This window comes from Lycorma delicatula, chromosome 4 (assembly GCF_047948215.1).
Source record: "Lycorma delicatula isolate Av1 chromosome 4, ASM4794821v1, whole genome shotgun sequence".
Taxonomy (NCBI): domain Eukaryota; kingdom Metazoa; phylum Arthropoda; class Insecta; order Hemiptera; family Fulgoridae; genus Lycorma; species Lycorma delicatula.
In genome coordinates, this window is record NC_134458.1 from 19,756,501 (window position 1) to 19,778,060 (window position 21,560).

General features: G+C 33.7%; 1 protein-coding gene across 1 annotated transcript in view; it reads left to right on the plus strand.

Annotated features, from left to right (window-relative positions):
* Positions 1 to 20,393, plus strand: part of LOC142322577 (angiotensin-converting enzyme-like) — a 90,940-nt gene extending 70,547 nt beyond the window's left edge. The window contains exon 9 of the mRNA XM_075361652.1: positions 20,225 to 20,393. Coding sequence (XP_075217767.1) covers positions 20,225 to 20,393 — 169 coding nt within the window. The remainder of the gene's footprint in view (positions 1 to 20,224) is intronic.
* Positions 20,394 to 21,560: the final 1,167 nt, after the last annotated feature.

Below are 21,560 nucleotides of genomic sequence, written 5' to 3' on the forward strand. Positions count from 1 at the left end.
GTATCATTACTATAACACTTTTTTTGAAGTCTGACGGAAATTCCCCTTTTTCATAAATATTACACACCAGTCTGTATAATCTATCAATCGCTTCCTCACCTGCACTGCGCAGTAATTCTACAGGTATTCCGTCTATTCCAGGAGCCTTTCTGCCATTTAAATCTTTTAATGCTCTCTTAAATTCAGATCTCAGTATTGTTTCTCCCATTTCATCCTCGTCAACTTCCGCTTCTTCCTCTATAACACCATTTTCTAATTGATTTCCTCCGTATAACTCTTCAATATATTCCACCCACCTATCGACTTTACCTTTCGTATTATATATTGGTGTACCATCTTTGTTTAACACATTATTAGATTTTAATTTATGTACCCCAAAATTTTCCTTAACTTTCCTGTATGCTCCGTCTATTTTACCAATGTTCATTTCTCTTTCCACTTCTGAACACTTTTCTTTAATCCACTTTTCTTTCGCCAGTTTGCACTTCCTGTTTATAGCATTTCTTAATTGCCGATAGTTCCTTTTACTTTCTTCATCACTAGCATTCTTATATTTTCTACGTTCATCCATCAGCTGCAGTATATCGTCTGAAACCCAAGGTTTTCTACCGGTTCTCTTTATTCCGCCTAAGTTTTCTTCTTCTGATTTAAGAATTTCCTTTTTAACATTCTCCCATTCTTCTTCTACATTTTCTACCTTATCTTTTTTACTCAGACCTCTTGCGATGTCCTCCTCAAAAATCTTCTTTACCTCCTCTTCCTCAAGCTTCTCTAAATTCCACCGATTCATCTGACACCTTTTCTTCAGGTTTTTAAACCCCAATCTACATTTCATTATCACCAAATTATGGTCGCTATCAATGTCTGCTCCAGGGTAAGTTTTGCAGTCAACGAGTTGATTTCTAAATCTTTGCTTAACCATGATATAATCTATCGGATACCTTGCAGTATCAGTAATTCAATATAAAATGGATATTCCACAGTCATCTCACCGCGGTCTACACTCAACGAAAACTCATATAAAATACGATCTTGATCTTCGTTTCAAAAACTACCCGAAATAGTATTACATTTTGTATTTACAGGAGCGATATTTTATTATTTCATCTGAAAAATGTGTTACATTCGGTTTGAGAAATCTCGATATGTTATATTCGGTTGGGTTATTCTCATACCCCAACAGACTGCCGATTCTGCATTCTGTATCCGAAAAATCTATCCATACAGTGCTTTTAATTTCGCATTGTTACGTATTGATGTTTTCTCGCAATGAAATGGTTTTTTTTTATTTTTTCATTTCATTTTTTATATAGTCACCGATATTTTCGATTTCATAACTACCCGTCGGTATTGTTATATAATTTTTCTTTGTACATACATAATTATTATTTGCATAATTTTTAACATCCTTATCGAACTCGTAACACAATTTATTATTCTTATTCTCTTCCATATTCGGAATAGTGTTGGCGGTCATTAGCCATTTTAAGCCCAGTTCGTATTGGCCTTTCGAAAGGTTGATAGGTGGATAAAATGATTTCCTAATACTTGAAGTGTTACCGTCAATCGATAATAGACACGACAAATCTATATAGAAAAAGAATAAAAATCAAAAACATATAATTTATTCACATAAAAACTGTAAACATAATCGACCGCAAATTACATCAACGTCGGCTTCATATCTAGTATAATTGTACGTTACATTTGATTTCGCAAAATAATTCATCAATTTTGGAGGCGGATAAGCATCACCTATGCTATCAAAATAACCTACATTTTTAACGATTTTGGAGAAACAAACCCAATGCATACCGCGACCATTTGAAGTATCTAAATTAAATATTGCGTATTCATGTTTCCTAACATTTTTTGGTACTAATAATAATAATGGAAATAATTATAACCCGGGATATGTGTTTCAAATGGTAATAAATCTACAGCCTTATTCACTACAGAAACTATAATTCCGCATCCTTTCTTCGTATTTTTCTTTACCTTCATATTTATATATATATATGAACATTTATCAACATTTAACATCAGATAAATTATGCAATCTATGATTTTGCATATCATAATTGTCTTCGGCCGTTAACGAGAAGCTTTCGCCTAAAGGCTTGCACTTAAATTGTTCATTGAGATGGTTAAACATATGTTTAGCTCGTCTCTAAATGTATTGTATCATTATACTCGTCGACGAGGGCTTGCAGTATATCAGTCCACTTGTAGCTTCCCTGTTCTGTAAATTTAGTCAATATTTTCTTTTTTTAGAGTTCTGTTGAAGCGTTCAATTATGGCATCTTTTTTATTTAAATATGTGGAATAATGATTTATGTTGAAATGTTTCAATAGACCTTTCACTTGTGGATTATAAAATTCCTTTCCGTGATCCGTTTGAAAATGATTTTTCTTATGCTTTTCAAATACTGGTTGCAAAGCGGACGCGACCTTATTATCCGTCTTATTCTTTAATGGTATAGTATATGCGAATTTAGTAAAACAATCAATAGCAGTCAACAAATATTTATAACCTTTATTGGTTCGGGAATAAGGTATCATTTCGACTTTATCTTCTTGCACAAGATCGTTTAGACCCTTTAATTCGGTTTTTCTAGTAGGATAATTACGTCTAGCCGGCTTGCGTAATTCTTTCGCTAAATCAGTTTTAATTGACATCCCCGTTCTAAAAAGAAGAAAAAATAACATAGACAATAATGTATTAAAAAATAATAATGTATTACATTAACCCGACTCGCCTTCAGGATCTTCTTTTACTGTTGCCGCGATTTGCAACTTATTAAAAGGTTTTCATATAACATATCTAACTTTTGTATAAAATCATCAAATTCCATATTTATATTAAAATAATTACTTTTAAATTTAAGATCTTTAAAAGCAAGATTAAATATCGTACTCTATTTCGATCTTGTAATTTCTTATAAAAAATTTTAAAATTGGGTTATCTTTTTTTTAGTTTATTCAATGCATCGATTTCTATATCGAACATGAATAGCATAATTTTTATACTCTTCATTATCTTTATTTTTATCCAAAATTTTAACGAAGTTATCACTTTCATCAAGTGGAAAAAGTGTAGATAAATATGGCGTGGCCATAGTTTTAATTTTTTTACATTACCGTTTAATTCGTTAATTTGCAACTTACGTTTTAAATTTTCATCTACAACTCTATTAATTTCTTTTAGCAATTCTTCTTGCTTCTTTGTATATACTGCAACTTTGGATGCAACTGAATATTATCGTTTTGATATGATTTAGTCTTTGATGAAATAATATTCTATTACATCGTAACATATATCGTAAACACATTTGATAACAATGAAGCGATATTAAGTAATATTTTTTTATAAACATATGTACCGGTAATAATTTTAGTTGTTTCATCTTCATTATCACCTTTAACGTTATAAAAAGCCGATCCTCGAATCTGAGGGTCGGCTTTATTATTGTAAAATTCAATTAATTCTTTTGATTCTTTATTTCGAAATCAATTATCAAATTGTTCCCCATCACGACATAATTTTGTAGCATTAGGAAAACCAGTATTTGTATCAATAATACGCTTAAAATCACCAAAGATACCATATGAATGATCTGTTTGATCTGTCTTTGATCTGTTCATAACACACATCTTAAACTCATTCGTCTCTATACAAAAATATGATAATTTTTACAATAAAATATTGATTTTAAATATTTTTACTTATTTTATAGAATCGTAAAAATGTCTAATATCTTCGATAAATTAGTTATTGTAATAATATTAAAAATATTAGTTAAATGAAGGTAAATCAACTATATGAAGTTGAAAAAATGAAATTTAAAAACACCAAAAATGGTGATTCAATTATTGCATCAATTGAAGGTTTCGGAAAAACAGTTTTACCGCAAAGATTTAATGATCTTACTGAATCAGATTTGAATGAAATTAATAATTCTAAAGAAGTTTATATAGCATATTAGGGTTTGAAAAAACTATCTAATGGACATAATTATCCTGATAAAGAGTCTAAACGCGGTATTGATGTTACAAATTAAGTCGTACGCACTTTAAATATGTATTGTATTTGTCGTTTTGCAATAAATGTAGATTTATAACTCCATTGCGTAATTACGTCGTTGTTTAAAAACATAAAATACGATCTAGTTACATTATTTGTAATGAAACTAAATTAACGTATATTAAAAAAACAAGTCTAATTAAAGAAATCGATAGCGTTAATAGAATGGATGTAGACTAATCTTTTTTTCTTCTTTTCACCACATACGCGTATTCATCGATTTCTTTAATACCATACGGAAGTGTATCTTTAAGGCTTTCTAACCCGAATGTTTTATCATCATACGGAGAGAGAACATTTTTACATTGATCGATCGAGTAAATTTGATGATTAAAACTACATAATGACTTTGATGTAGAATATAAAATGATTCTATTGAACAAATAATCTTTATACATTTCGTGATTTAAAACGATCAAATTATAATCTTTATCAAATAAATTAGAACCTTTCCCTTTGGCTGTCCTTTTTTTGTTCTAAACGATATTCTTCTGTTTCCCAAAGTAAGGAATACATTTTAGCTCTTAACCCAACAAATTCATAGATTGAAACCTTCATTTCATCTCTTAAATGGCCTACATCGCATTTACTCGATGTGTAAACTTTTGATTTTTTTCAATCAAAATTTTCTTTTCCAGGATTTTTCAAAATGCTTATTTATGGATATAGTTGAGTATAATAACAAATCTGTATCTGTCATTAGTATAAATTAATAGCTTTGTTTTCATGACCATATCTAGGTAAAAAGTAGTTACAGTGATAATTGTACATGCTTAATTTTGCCAAATCTGTCACTGTTAAACCCACATATATGGGTTTATTTAAGTATATATTTTTCTTCAACATTTTTATTCCAACTACATCCTATCTGTAAATATAATAATGACTCTTGGACTAGCATTTCATTTTTTAAACTTAGTTTCGTCATTGATCAAACGCATATCGATTCGCTTTCTTGCATTTTCAATAGTTTTTCTATATACAGTGTTAATTAATAATTTATAAACTTTTTTTCAATTTCATCTTTTGTTTTACACCACATATGAAAGGTTTCCTCAACGTAATCTTTCATCCATGGAGATTGATTAAAACTAACGGGTCTATGTATTTTCAACACCCTACCCTGTTGAAGACACAATTTTAACGTTCTGTAATATAGAACGTTAAAATACACAATAATTTTTTACACGCTACTCATTTTTCATCAGAAAGAAATGGAGAAATCATACTATTGGGAATGGATTTTTTCTCTGGTGCAAGTGGATAATCTTTATGCGAATCGTGCAAGTGTTTACGATATGGTAAATAGACTTCTAAAGTATAACCCGTTTCCGCATCATTTTACACATCGTTTAGACGGTTTACGAACAAATATTCAATTTCGTTTTCATCACACCATCTGAATCAGTCTACAGGCAACGGTTCCATCATACATCGCCTGTAAAGAGATCTACATCATAATATTTAATTAATTGTATCGGTTTATTTTTATCATAATTATCTATTCGCGAATCATTTGCCACAACATAACGATTGGGAATCATTTACACGCCACCGCAAATGCCTTTTTCAAAAACCAAATACATATCAACTTCTGTAACGAGTTCTAATTGCACTTTTGTAGCTTTGAAATCAAGATAAATGTGGAGCAGATATAAAATGACACGGATCTAAATTGTTTATTTTAATCATTTTATCACGAAAACTCTCAAATACATCAGCCAACAGCATCAAATTTCATATAGAAATTGTGGTATTCACCGATTTAATTTTAAATCGATTCCAAACGTTTTGCGCGTGATTATAATCCCATTTAGAGATGTGTTGTCGCTTTAAATCATCATAAAACGCTTCGATGAGTGGTAGTTGTGTTTCATCGAAAACGGATTCCGATTTGATATATGTATATGGATAAACGCCTTCTCGTTGAATTAACAAGTTCATCACATCTTTATCTCTATTTTTTCATCAAAATTATTTAGTATATCATTTCGAAACTGAATGTTATGTTAAAGAATGACGTCTTTGTTTCTTTAAATGTCAGTTCACAACTAACGTTAAATAGACTGTGCACCAGGTCATAGGCTATAAGATAGAAATTCATATGAATCTATAAATCGATACGATATTTTGTTTTTGAGTGTTATAGATATAAGCCTTTCACTAATGTTTGCGAGGCAAGAAATTTCAAATTTATCTTTCAACTCATCCATCGCCAATACGATGTGATGTGGATCGTAACCGCGTAAATTGTGTAATACCACTGGAATAAGTGTTATGAGTTAACAATTTAAATTTAAATTTTCATGTGCGGGACCAATAAATTTACCACTAGAATGAGAATGATGTTTTACACTATTCTTGCCACCATCAAACTCATCACTACATATAACACATTTAGTGGCTTTTTGAAATCTTTCATCTTCTGCGGTCATAGTTAAGGATATTCCGTCTAATAATTTCTTTGCAAAATACTCGTATTTTTCAAATAAATCATTGAGAAATCTTTTAATCACGTTATCATTAATCGCTTGGGCTCTATATAATGTTGTTTCAACAACACATCCGTTTTCATCTGTTATAACATAACAATATCCAAACGATTTATGAATTTCTGTTTTTGTTGTAAACTAGTGGCCGGTTCAGGGTTCACGATATTATTTGGAATGATAAACGATTCGAAATCTGCATATATAACAAAAGGTACGCGTAAGGTTGAAGAATAATCTCTATTTGATACAATATTACCACTTCTACATTTCTCTCCCTTACCGATCCATTCGTTTGGCATTCTAATTCTTTGAACCTTTTCCTACTTACAATCTTCAATAGCTATTTTAAGTTTTTTCGCTTCCACTTCACTAGTCCAAGATTTAGAACAATACAAACAATATGGACAGTATTCACATTTTTTATGAATTTTATTCATACCACCCATCAGCCTTGATAAACCGTTGTATCCGTTTTTCGTATTTATTAGAGTATAATAGGAGCAATTTAATATAACATCGGTTAATAATAACAACCAAACCACGATTATTCGATTATTATTCACACGTTTTATACACACATTATTAGAATTAAATGACTCTCTTATCATCATTGTGTTCGATATCATAACATAACACATTTACACCAATATCTGGGTTTTGAGCTTCAGATTTATCAATGTCTTTTACACAAACTGGATAGTCTATTCCTTTCATGTTTAAATGATTTATGAATTGTTTATAGAATGAAGCACGATAATTCTTTCCACTTTGGGGGAATAGGTGGCTAGAATACACCGCAATAAACATTTTTCATCGTCATTCTTTAGATTTATTACAGCATGTTTCTTTCTCAAGGCTTTCGGTAATGCTAAATATGTATTGTTTCCACCATAAAGTGGATCGAATTCTGTTACAGAAAGATCCAATTTCAATATTTTATTCATAATCCAACCACTACCCGTTTGAATAAACCTTTCGAAACATTCGTTAATTTTTTCATAAGCCTCTAAATACTGTTCGTTTAAATTGGCTTGATTTTTACAAACATTTAACGCATATCGAGTACTACTATGTAAATTGACTTCACAGAAATTGTAATGACTATATACACATTTTTTTCACCTCAACAATAACAACAGTATACTATTTAATATTGTTTCCTTTATATGTTTCTGCTTGGGATTTATAGCACTAAATACCTCTGCTTTCATGGACATTAAAAATTCATAAATATCTATATGATTTTTATCGCTAACATTCCACGATTGTTTTAATAAAGAACCACCTAATGCACGTTTTTATTTGGAATTTCAATATACAACAACAAATCAGAAACAAAAATGTCTATTTTTGGTTTGAATTTTAATTCAAAATACTGTTCAGTTAAATCGTCAAAAGCGCTATCAATAGATGATATATTATCAACAAAAAGTTGTATTTTTCCGACGTGAAATCTATTAAAATCCCTGTTGGGGAAGAAATTACTTTTTTTTATATACTCAAAATCTAACTTAATATTAATTTCATTGAGAGAGTACTTCTTATATAAACGTTCAATATAATTTTGTATATTATCTAAAAATGTAATTAAATCGTATTCGTTAGATAAATTTTTATAAAAAATTACTATATTAGGATCAGACGGGTTAAAATTGTTTGATAATATAACTCGTTCGAATTTCATGTTTTTTTGCTCTCTGATTAATAATGTTTATTGTTATAAATTAATACGGTATTGCTGTTAACATTCACTATATATATTTACATATAGATATCAAAGGTCAACGATTTAAAGAATTATTGACAGCTGACATCATGTTATAAGGGATTCCCCATGACGTCATCACAGTTGTATTATCCAACAGCTGTATACTATACGGGGAATCCCCATGACGATCATCAACAGCATGCAATGAAACACCTCAAGCATATGTTTTACTACTCATTTTTCAGCAAATCTACTGTTTCAACGTACAAATTTAACGTGAACACATATTCATCATTGAAAGTAGCTGTTCTTTAATGTATTCGAATAAATAAGCCCGTGAAAAGAGACCCTGAGTTCAACCGTCACTTGACTAACAGATTCTGGCCGACCGTCCTGAGAAATTACGTTTGAACCTCAGGTTTTCATACTATTATATTGAGACCATGAAAGATTCTGTCAGAGAATCTATTAAAGATTCTTGGCTCCGATATTCACCTTTGATTTTTTAACCTTTACATAGTAAGGTTTCCAGTGTTCGTCGCTCATCGATTTAATTTTATCTTCACACGGTTTCTACACTTCTGACATCTTAGACGTTGTGTTATGGCTTGCAAAATTCCGTTTAGCCTCTGACCATACCATCTCGATTAGATTTAAATCGGGATGGTAAGGTGGAAGCCGCAGAGCTTGATGTCCAATTCTTCAAATTGGAATCGTTTTCTGTTATTTTGTTCGACGTAATTAGTTCATACGATTGTCGTTGAAGCGTTTGAGACGAAAATGGAATATGATGTTCCCGTAGCCTAACAATCAGGTCTTGTTTCTTGATTGATGACACTGGAAGTTTTTCAGAAAGGGTATTATGATACAGAGTATTGTCAATAACTACTGCAGACTTAGGAGAAAGGTTAGCAAATAATTTTTCTTCAGCCCTTTTCAAATAATTTTTAGTATTCATATGCTAACACGGTAATCGCCACTTTTTGATTCAGTTGTCCAAGTTAACAATGCGTTTGGAATAAAGCCCGTTTCACCTCCGGTATGAATTATAATTAAACGTTCATCTTTATTTAATGGTAAATGAACTCCTGTACCACTGTCTTCTGCCCGTGATTTTGCCGTCGAATGAGATGATAAAACATAGGATTCATCTAGGTTAGTTATGGCGAACCCACTGGGTTGGTCTAGTGGTGAACGCGTCTTTCCAAATCAGCTGATTTGGAAGTCGAGAGTTCAAGTCCTAGTAAAGTCAGTTATTTTTACACGGATTTGAATACTAGATCGTGGATACTATGTTCTTTGGTGGTTGGGTTTCAATTAATCACACATCTCAGGAATGATCGAACTGAGACTGTACAAGACTACACTTCATTTATAATCATACATATCATCCTCATTCATCCTCTGGAGTATTATCTGAAAGGCTAAACAGGAAAAATAAAGGTCAGTGATGACGAACCTATTTGAGAAGTGGATCAAATTTTGTTCATTATTCTTTTTAATACTAGCCCATGGGTCACCAAGTTAGTGGCCCTACTCGTAAAGGGTTGAAGGGTGTGGTAAAAAGGTTATCAATAATTTGGAAACACCAAAAATTTGTTAATAGAAAAACTTGACAGTTGACCCTTTTTTTGGTACTCACTTTTAAAATCCTTTAAAAAGGTTTAGGTTTTCTTTTTGTTTTAAAACTTTTACTTTTGCAAGTGAAGAGCAAAAAATTAAGGTCGAAGTCAGAAAATTGATATCAGTGGGGTGATACCATGAATTACCGCACCAGATGATGACACCATGCCTAGTGGTGCCTCTGCTCTGAGTATTTGAATAAACAAGGAATAGAGAAAAGCACATATACAGAATGATTCAAAGAAACCGGAAATTTTAAAAATGAAATATTGTTAATGAAAAATTTTTTTTAGAAAATGAATTTTATTTCATGTAATTGTACAAATGTTGCCATTTTAGGATACATAATTTTAGTTTATTTTTTAAAGATGACGTCTTCCAGGTGACCTCCTCTTCTCATAAACACTCACAAAGTCTCTTCGTTAAATTGTTCATGATTTGACGTAACTCTCAACTGGAATTTCCGCAATTGCTTCTCGGATCTTTGCCTTCAGTTCTTCCGTTGTAGCAGATCTACTGTGGAACACTTTGCTTTTAAGGTGACCCCACAAAAAGTAATCGCAAGCTGAGAGATCAGGCGATCTGGGAGGCCATCTAATGTCACCATTTCGTGACACCACTGTAATCGCAAGACCGTTGTCATCCTCAAAAAAATAAGGGTTTATAACACCGTAAGATAACATAGCACACCACACGGTCACTTTCTGGCTGTGCAACGGACGCTGGTGTAGCTGCGTAGGATTTTCTTGTGCCCAGTATCTGAAATTTTGCTCGTTAACAAATCCACTGAGGTGGAAATGCGCTTCGTCTGACATCCACAGTTCGTGAACAAACTCTTCGTTATCATTTATCTTCTGAAGCATTACATTACAGAATTGTGCTCGCACAACTGCATCGTTCGGTTTCAGTTCCTGGACGATCTGCAACTTGTACGGATGGTATTGCAAGTCCTTCACTAACATTCTTCGAACACTTGAACTATGCGATTGTAAAGATGCTGAGAGGAGAGACGACGGATTGACCGATGTGGATTTCGTGTGACAGCATCTTGAAAGCTTGAACATTCTGTGATGTACATACAGTTCGCTCACGGCCTGGAGGTTTCTTTTTCATTGCCGAACCGGTTTCCTCAAAATTAGATATCCATGTTTTAATTGCACGTGCTGATGGAACACGGTCGTGCCGTCCCAGATTAAAATGACGGCGAAATTCTCTACGCGCTCCCTCCACACTGTCATTGTTTTTGTAAAACGCTTTGATAGCAAATGCACGTTGCTTACCACTCCAAGGATCCATGACAACTAAATGGTAGGTTAGGTTAGAGAGGCTGGCGTCACTTATCAAGTGGTACCAATCGCCCACGGCTACCAACACAACTTTCAAAATTTCCCGTTTCTTTGAATCACTGTATATAATGAAATATTATTTTGTTGCTAGTTTCTTAATATTAGGTTCTTATTCTGTATTCATTAGTTTAATGCATTTCGCAGTCAGTTCATTTCCAAGTTTATTTCTGTCAGTTGTTTCATAAAATTCATTGAGGAAAACAATTTTTCACACGAATATGTGGACCCAAACATCGTTCATAGAGCATTAGCAAGTTTCTTCATCGATATGAACTTGATCGGTAAACAATCCCGTACGTTTAATATATTTTCAATTTTTAGTGCGGGATCATTATTATCTGTACTACTTTCAGAAATGTTTCCTTCCACTTCGGAAATCAAGTTTTCAGATTTATTTTTCCACACTATGCTGCTTTGAAATTCAGCTAATTACATTTCTAAATCGTGGATATCTATCCGCATAAAATCGATTAACTCCATCGTGTTTCGAATTCCGTTTTCTATGGCTATAAAATAAAGTTAAATGTATTTTCGAAACTATTAAATTGATTAAATCTCTCCTAAAAAGCTTGTTTTATTTCCTGTATAATGATTAAATATTTTTAATTGTATTTTCTTGAATGTCAAACGTATTTTCAAAAATTATTGTTTTGAAAATGTTTTTGTAATTGAGGAAAATATTTCAAGATTTTCATTTCCAAATCTTTAGTGAAGATGTCAAGTTTTGCCACAAATATTTTAATAACTTCATACATCATTAATACAATCTGTCCATTTCCCTGAAGGTTTTTATTCAGTTCATTGAAATGCTAAGCGATGTCACATAAGAACATTAAATCATTTAACCGATCTATATTTGAAAATTCATCATTAGCTATTGTTTTTTTTTCATTCAAAAAGATATTTCTTCCAGTAAATTGACAAACCAATTAAGAACTCCACCGGAACAGAGCCATCAAGCATTTTTGTATGTCAAAATCCCAGAATATCGGCACTAAATTTCCTCTAATAATTGTGAATATTTTCGTTTATTAAGACCTTTCGCGTTTATAAAGTTGATTTTTATTACAACCGGCATTATATTGGAAATTTTGTTTAAACCTTGCTCGCACATAGAACTTGCTGGTGTATTACACAATGAAATTCAATCAGAGAATGTCTAATATTTTGCTTAAGTTTCTGAATAAAAGAAATATTTTTTCCCGCCATATCGGATCCACCGTCTATTGACACAGAAACAATTTTCTGTAGATCAATATCCATTTCTTTAAAAAAAACAAGACCGATACACTTCCTTTTCAACGTTATTAGTTTCATTAGCTCTTCTTTCATTATACTGCCTGATTTATACTGAGAAAAAACTGCTAGTTGTCCATAACCGTTTAGATCATTACTCTCATCTAAAGCAGTTTAATATATTTCTTCTGTATACTTAGAGTAGGTATTTGCGAAGAAATATTTCTTTCTAATTCTATTACTCGATCTTTAATTCTTTTGAGGCTTATCGGTAACTCATTTATAAGCTTTATAATCAAGTCTTTATTTTAAATCTGCAAAGTAACACTACATTCTAAAAGCGCTTATTTTACAAACTCTCCTTCTGAAAGAGGTTTTCCACAGCGAGCGATGCGATTGGCTACTTGACACAGTAGTTGTAATGTTATTTTTTGGAATTAAAAAGGTTTTTAAAACACCGGTTTGTGAACGATTTTGTTTATCTTTTGTAAAAAAAATTCCTGTCCTTTATTTTTCTGTTGAGAAGCCGAGATTTGAATTCGACTTTTCAAAATGTCTTTTTACATTGTACGTACGTGAAGTGACTTTTCGTTACAAATTACAAGCACAATCGTTTTGTCCTCTTCAATCACACCATATTTACCCAAGCGTTCTAAATGATATGGTCTGAAACTTGTACAGTTTTTTTTTTTTTTAATCGCCGACATTGTGCAGGGCAACAACTAAAAATATTTGTATTTAGAATACAATAATATTAGAAGAAATTTCTTATTAAAGTACTTGATATACATACATATGTAGATGAGAAAATTTAATAATAAAAAAAATAATAATAAAGTTGAATTATTAAACACTTCTAGACGCGAACGCCAAGGATGCCAATTAATTCAACACTGGGATCTCGTTCATCCATGTTCTACGATGCAACTAATATGAGCGCCAAGTTTACGACCGACTGTCGTATGTTACACACAGGTGCAAAAAAATCGAGCACTTGTTCAAAATTTAAGGAGTGGCCAGCGAAGAGCCTTAATTGTATGCACTGATGTTTTTAAAACAACGTCCTACGGGGCTACTGTATTGGGAAAGGCTGTCCCAATCAATTTAGTGGTCAATTAGCGGCCATGTGGAAATTGTGAAGAGGCAGGGAAGACGAGGTATTTGGGATGCGGTTTCGAGCCAGGCCTGTACCGGAGCGGAACTGTGATCTCAATGCACCGGTTCTAAATTACGAACAGTTGCCCATCTCCCACCTGCGGAGGAGGCATTACTGCCTCGCGATGGAATCAAGGCAGCAAGAATGGCACGCCATGACTAAGGGAAGATCCTTGTATAAGTTTATACAGGATCTGGGGGGATGGTATGCTTCTCCTTCGTTTTTAAGGGCAGCGGGAGCCCGAGTGTTCTCCAACCATGTAAATTTAAACCAATATTTGTTTCCGTTCCGCCTGGCAGCTGATCAGTTGTCATCCGTGAAGTCCAGTCGAACACATGATGTTCGCCTGTCCAGCTCTTGGGGGAGTCAGAACTCAGGCCATCCTGAAACTTAGAGGTCAAGGGGTAAAATTGGCCACTCACAAGCGACGAGTCAATGTGGCAAGAGCCTCATTGTCAAACCGTGTGGGAGTTCCTAGATGCGGTTGCTTTGTTCAGCCGACCTCAGTAGTTTACCTAAGGGAAAATACTCCTACCTCACTGCTGTGGGAAGCTTGCAGAGAGATATGGCTGGCTACCTGCCAGATTAAGGCTCTAAGCGCTTAAATGGTGGACAGGTATTTGCTGACATTCAGCGGCAGCGTGGCAGCGAATTGCTGTCTTTGACGAGGTATATTTAATTATTGATTGTCATATATGTTTTAGTGGTTGACGGGGTGCGCCTACCCATTTTAATGATATATGACAAGTGGGCAGTGGGACATGCAAGCGAGTGGTGTATGGTACCACGCTTATTCCGCTCACGCTTTTAGGTTAGCTCTAGGAGCTAGTTAGGACACTAGTCGCTAAACTGTTTGGAGGCTCGGTAGCCGTTTGTGGCACAGACATTCGGTCTTATGCTTTAGGGCGGCCGAATGGGGTGGTGGCGGGAGAAATGCCAAGCAAACCAATGTTACACACAGGTGCAGTGATATAGAAAATCAGTTAGCCAACGTCCACTTGGAAATATTTATTTTTATAAACTTGAAATTAGATATTTATAGTTTAATCTTTTAATAGTCTGTTCTCTCTTTTATGACATAAAAAGTAAGTTTATAAAAATCAATGCGTGGGTCATTTAAAAAGCCTTCGTGGGTCTGACCCGCAGATCATATGTTTGCCACCACTGATCTAGGTATACGATCGCCCAGTTATATTTTCTAAAATCACTGATCGCCTGGAAATATGAAATCCTTTTATGCCTAATATCATGTTGTTCAGCTAAAATGTTCCTTTCGTTTTCTGTTTTGCGCCAATTAACACCTAATTCTTCTCAAACTAGTTTCACTGCCATTAAAATTAATTTTAATTTTCAATTCTTTACAAAGTTTGTTAACTGTTGGCAGCTCCCCCATCTTGAGTGAAATTCATTCACAGTTCGCACACACCTTTCCGATAACCGGTTTAGAAGGTTTCTTTTTCGGGGTGATGAACGAACATTCTTCCCCCTCTGATCGAAGTTCTATTTTTTTTTTAGGTTTTGAACCTTTTCACTTTCTTTCCCTCTTTAGCCTCCGGTAACTACCGTTCAGATAATACTTCAGAGGATGATATGTATGAGTGTAAATGAAGTGTAGTCTTGTACATTCTCAGTTCGACCATTCCTGAGATGTGTGGTTAATTGAAACTCAACCACCAAAAAACACCGGTATCCGCGATCTAGTATTCAAATCCGTGTAAAAATAGCTGGCTTTACTAGGACTCGAACGCTGGAACTCTCGACTTCCAAATCAGCTGATTTGGGAAGACGCGTTCACCACTAGACCAACCCGGTGGGTAGGTTTTGAACCTGAGTCCTGTAAATGCCACAGGTAGCTACAGTTCTCTCTTCACACTTCTGTGTAGCAATTAATTGCTTGTTACATTTTAATTTTCCTACAGCTAAAGATTCTTTCTTCATAAAATCATACACGTTATTTAAAATTTCGCGCGCCTGTATTCCAAGTTTTTTTACCTTTCACAACAGACTTAAATTTTTAAAAGCCGTAACTATTTCTATGTGAACGAAATACTTCATAAATTTTGAACCGTAAACCACGATAAAAACGTTTTACAAAATATCGTATGGTACATTAATCGAATATGTAGCAAAATACACGATACACGCCAAAAGAAACGTACCGAGAGGCACAACCACAGAACTGAACTTTATAAACGTGGAAATGCAAAAGAGAAACAAAACAAAAATAAAACAAATAATCGTTTTGCATTTGAAACACGATGTCACTTTCTTAATACTGTAAACAGGCAAAAATACACCGCTTCGTAAACAACAGCTGCATCATGTTTATGCTACTACGAGATGACTAATCGTGGTGAGCCAATATTTCAGAGAAAAATAGTATAGCATTAGCAGTGACTTGTGGGCTGATGATCCAATCTCGCGGTTACGTACCGGCTGCTGTATATAAGTGTTATAAAGGTAAAAACTTTAGAAACAACTGCAAGGCTTCTATCACATTTATAATAAGCTTTTAAAAAATGCTCCTAAAAAAGCTGTCTAAAATGATAAAATCTGTCTACTTTTCTTAAGCCTCATATCTAGGATAGGTGATGATAAATTGATGAGACCATATTATACTGCATGGCCCAAGATAAATCGAAACGGACATGGGAGAAGAGAAACTGAAAAGCGTTAGTGTATTCGACGCAGCAACAAGTAATACCATTTCGAATGTCACCTAGCTAGCTGTGATCCACATTTACCTTGAACAGCAAAGGGAGAGGAACACGACCTCCAGCTGTGAAGGAAACACAGTTGAGATAAAGCCAACCCACCACACGCAGTGCACATACATCAATATGCCGCTGACAAATGATGCCAGAATATTCATTGTTAAGGAATATTACGTACAGGATAGATCGATCAAAGGAGTGCAAGAAAAATCCCGAGCAGAGTTCAATAGCGATCCACCCGGCAAGTCATCCATACACGAGCTTCTAAAGAAGTCTGAGCGAATTGTATCTGTGATTGATAAGAAACATCAGTAACCGACTGCGAAAAGGACCAAGGCACAGAAAGAAGATATTCGCCAGCGCATTCTAAAGGACCTGAACCTGAAGCCATACAATATCATGGCTTTGCAAGAGCTAAAGCCTTTAGACCGGGAAAAATGTTTGCACATGGCTACTGCAGAAAATCGAAAGTGGTTTACTCGATCCAAACTACTATCTACTTCATGACGGATGAGACGTGATTCCACCTCATTGGCAATGTTAATTCGCATTATTGGTCTGTCGAAAACCCACGACAAATATTCGAGCTACCGCTGCATGACGTAAAGATTGGAGTGTGGCGACTTGTATCACGGGCGAGAATCATTGGACCCATTTTTTTCAGACAGTGTACTCAGCGCGTTACATGGCCAACATCTTCCAGCCCTTCGTCGAGCAACTGATGCCAGACGAACAACGTTTCGCGTATTACTACCAGGACGGTGCGACAGCACCCGCTTCCTTGGAAGCAGTGCACTCGCTTTTTACACTTGACAGACTGTCTTAAAGGGGCTGTGGCCGCCTCGATCACCTGATCTAACCAGCTGTGATTTTTATTTGTGGGGCGAGGTTTACCAGAACAATCCACGAAGTCTTGACGCACTGCAACAGATTATATACAGTGCCATCACCATCCAACGGGACAAGTTACAGCAAGACACTACACGTGATTCTTGGAGCCAAACTGTGCCTGAACCATGGCGGTCAACATTTCTAGCAGTACCTTCAGACGGAGGAACCCACATAAGTAGGATTTTGTCTTTTGTTTACTTGTATAATATAGCTCATGTGTTCTTTGCTAGCTTTGGATTCGGTTTATCTTCGGCCAACCCCGTTTTACAATTCAATCTTTGATCCCTAATACTTATCAATGTTTTGGAGATTAAGTAAACAAAATTTATAAATTTGTAAGTTACAATAGAAAGCCATCTAATGACTTTGTTTCTATACGGTACTGATAAAGATGAAACCTGTAGAGAACCGTGAAATCTACAATTAAAAGGTAGTTCCTTCATATTAATTTATAAATTAATCATAAGCACAGATTTTGAAATTCGTACGATTATAACAAAAAAATGTTTTTGTGGTAGTTCATAGAACATTACTTGAACATAAGCTCTTATGCAAGACCAGAGTTCATGGAGAAATTACTTTGCAATATCAGTACTTTTACAAGTATTGATATTGCAATTTTCTACGTTTACACGTACAAAATTTTTATAAAGCTAATACAATTTCTTACTCCACTAAATTATTTCTTTCCCTGCCCGATCGTAAGTAAGTTATATAATTTTAATCTTTTTTCCTACGATTACCAATACCGCATTAACCTACAGATACCACATACAACTCTCTCTGCGAAGTGAGAGCATTGCATCCTCCAAAAACTAGGGGGCCGTCAGACACATTCCTACTAGAAGTAAAAGCCTTTAGTGGATGGACTGAAAAGGTATCGTGTCAGGAGAAGGATGCAAATGCCTTGCTAATCTCCAAGGTGTAACCCGAGTAAAAAAAGATTTAAAAACTGGATCTTCAAAGAGCCGGAACGCAATCCCCAACTCTGTCTACCTTAAAACCAAAGCAGTTACAAAACCGCCATTAAAAAAAATTAAATACCTGCCCGATAACTAGAAAAATCCAGCACCAAGGGGCCAATGTCCAGGCTCTGCAATTAATAGCGGGATAAAATATCCCCTGATACCCTTGTGTTCCGTTCTATATAGTTATAAATTTAAGTTTTACTTTTGAGTTAAAACTGTACTTAGTATTGTTATCAGGACGGTATGCAAAGGTTTTTGCAGGCAAATATACAATCAAAGAAACGGATAAAAAGGTTTTTTGTTTTAAATTATGGGAAGACCAGTAAAAAATCATGCCGATATGAAAACAATATTTGCAATTAACCCGAAGCTGAGAAATCGGTTTTGATAAATATAAGAAAATGAAGTAGGCTACTTCTGAACATGAGGTAAGGCTCCTTCGAGCGTGGAATTGGACATTGATCTTAGTTTAAGTGTTCCGATCGATTTGTTTAAACCATTACATAGTTTATACACAGAATAATTTTTTAGACAAGATTTTTCAACGGTTAAAGATTGTTATAGCATGATGATGTATAGCGTAATAGCATTCTGATACAGTCGTGCAAACAATATTAACTTCACGCGTCCAGTTAGTTTTTAATAAATATCAATTTACTGTTCCTGACATTTAAAAGTTTAATATGAACTGCAAGTTGTACGACTTGATTCTACAATCGATCGACTACGAGAGATGTAGTGATGATCACTATTCTTGATTTTTTTAATTCAATTTATTTAATTAAAAAATTAGATTATTTGTCAGTTTTTTCCACAACTGTTATGTAAAATATATAAATCAAATTAAAGCCAGTTCCTTTGTAAATTACTTTTATTTTTTATTTTTACAGTAACGGAGAAAAAATATGATTTTCATGCATAACCGATTTCAAAGTTCCATAACTTCAATAAACATTTTCAAATATCTACTTTTACGTTTACAGTAATCAAATTTCACATTGTTTTTGCACCATTTCCACGATCATGGGATTAAAAAAAACCATCGTCTCCAGATGTGATATCCAAGTAAATCTTTTAGCTACTAACAGTTTAACAACTGAGGAAAAAAATTGTAATTTTTACCAGCAAAATGAAAACTATTAAACCACATATTCTAACGTTTTTTAGGGATACACAGTACATATTCAAGTCGAAACCTGTAAGCGTAAATTGTTACGATTTAGTACTTTACCGGCAGTAGTTGATTTATTGTTGTAAATTAAACTATACACCGGAAAAACGACAAACTAATTTTTATGAAGTCCAAAACAATGACAAAACTATAGGTGAAATTTGACGAGTACGAAGATAAAAGACAACATTTTCAAGGAACTTTCTTAAAATTTTGTTGATAGCTTGAAAATCTTGCGTACCAAAAAAACAGGGAAGGGCCGTAAAGTGGTGCTTTACTAAATTTCTTAAAGACATAAACAACCTGTTTCTTATTAAATAAACTAGATAATTAAAAAAAAACTTTAATTTAGTTAGGTAAATATGAATGTTTTTCTTACAAAATTATTAAAATAACCGCTCAAATTCAGGAGTCTACGGGTAGGAAGATAAAAATAAAAAATCATTTTGAAATCTTGATGTCAGAGATCCACGTTATCATGACACGTTTTCAAATTTACATCTTGAATACAAACAAGAGCTACGAACAGTGAAATGACATATTAAAATTGATGTAGTTGTAGGTGCAAATTATCCAGCCTCATAGAAGACCTGTTTATTTAGACAAAAGACTACATTCTTATTAGAAAAAGATACTACTAACCTTATAAATTATATTAAAATAAAAACTACATAGTACCGGGAAGAAATAATATATCTAAGACAAGAATTACATAAAAACAAATATTCTTTCAAACTACAAACGTTTAATATCAAAAGATTTTTATAAAATATTACGACGTTCATCGTGAAGACTAATTTCACCTTTTTATTTAAACTTTACTTTCTTTCCGCAGAAACATGATGAGTACGGGTAGCAGCAAACAGTGGACGTATGTAATGTACGATTTAACATCGGGTAATGAAACGAGTTATTCTAGTAAATCACTGCTCAACTATTTTAAGCCACTGATCATTTGGTTAGAAGAACAGATAAAAAAGCACCAAATACCTGTCAACTGGTAATATCATAACTAAAAAGCCATAAACGAACAATATTTCAAGAAATAAATATGTTAACTACTACCAAAGAGTTCAATTTATTAGTATAGCACCTATTTCATTACCTGCATTGGACAAAAAAAATTCACGGTTGTAGATAGACTTAAAAAATCATACTAACACCAGTTGTATTCACAAGCAGATATACATGCATCGGTTTCAAATACAGTAAAACTTCTCGATACCGGACATGAGTCGGGAACAATGATCTGTCCGTTATTCAGAAAATGCGAATACAATACCGTATTATGTCCGGTTATTGTACAGAATATAATAAACACACTGAATAGTACAACAGTATACATATTTATCTCATGTAAATTAAAATTCTTTAACATTTAGTCGCTAATTAAAACGACTATAAAAAAAACAAGTTTTTTATTGTTTTTTTCTGAAAATAAAACACCGTCCTGTGTCATACTTGAATAAAAATATAACACCATAATACTGTAATTGTCCGACAAAATAAGAGAAAAAAATTACAGTATATGAGAATATAAATAAAAACACACGTACAGAAAATAATGTTAAAATAAAAATAAAAAATCAGATATGGATACGTATAATTTACTTATACGTAGACGATTAAAAATAGCTGTCTAGTTTAGTTTGAAAAGTCCTGGTATATAATGTTGTTCAATAAGTGACTGCACTTCCAGTATTAAAATAATGCCTTCGGTAATCCTTTTAGTAAGAAATATCAGTTTAACTTTCTAACCTGTTCTGTCACTTCCTTACTCATAACGGTAAATCTGGGTTCATCGTTATTCATTTTGGAAGCAAACAAGTATGAGGCGATAACAAGACCACAGATGTCAGTCGATACGTCCTCTGTGTTGAGCGCATCAATATTCGGGTACCTTTTGTAATTTCCAGAGCGTTCAACAAGTTCTTGTAATTCACTCTGTTCCACAGAATTTTCATTCGGTCCGGTAAGATTTTCAGTGCTGGAATTTAGTTAGTTTGCGGAGGTTTAATATCTTTTATGAAACAATTTCTCACTGTCGTAATAGTAACCTGCTTTATCGCTGTCCGAATTCATAAAACTGCATCCGACACGCTAACGATTTTTGAAAGCTCTATCACCATCTGTAACCGCACTCATTGCTGACGACAAGTATTGTAACGCTT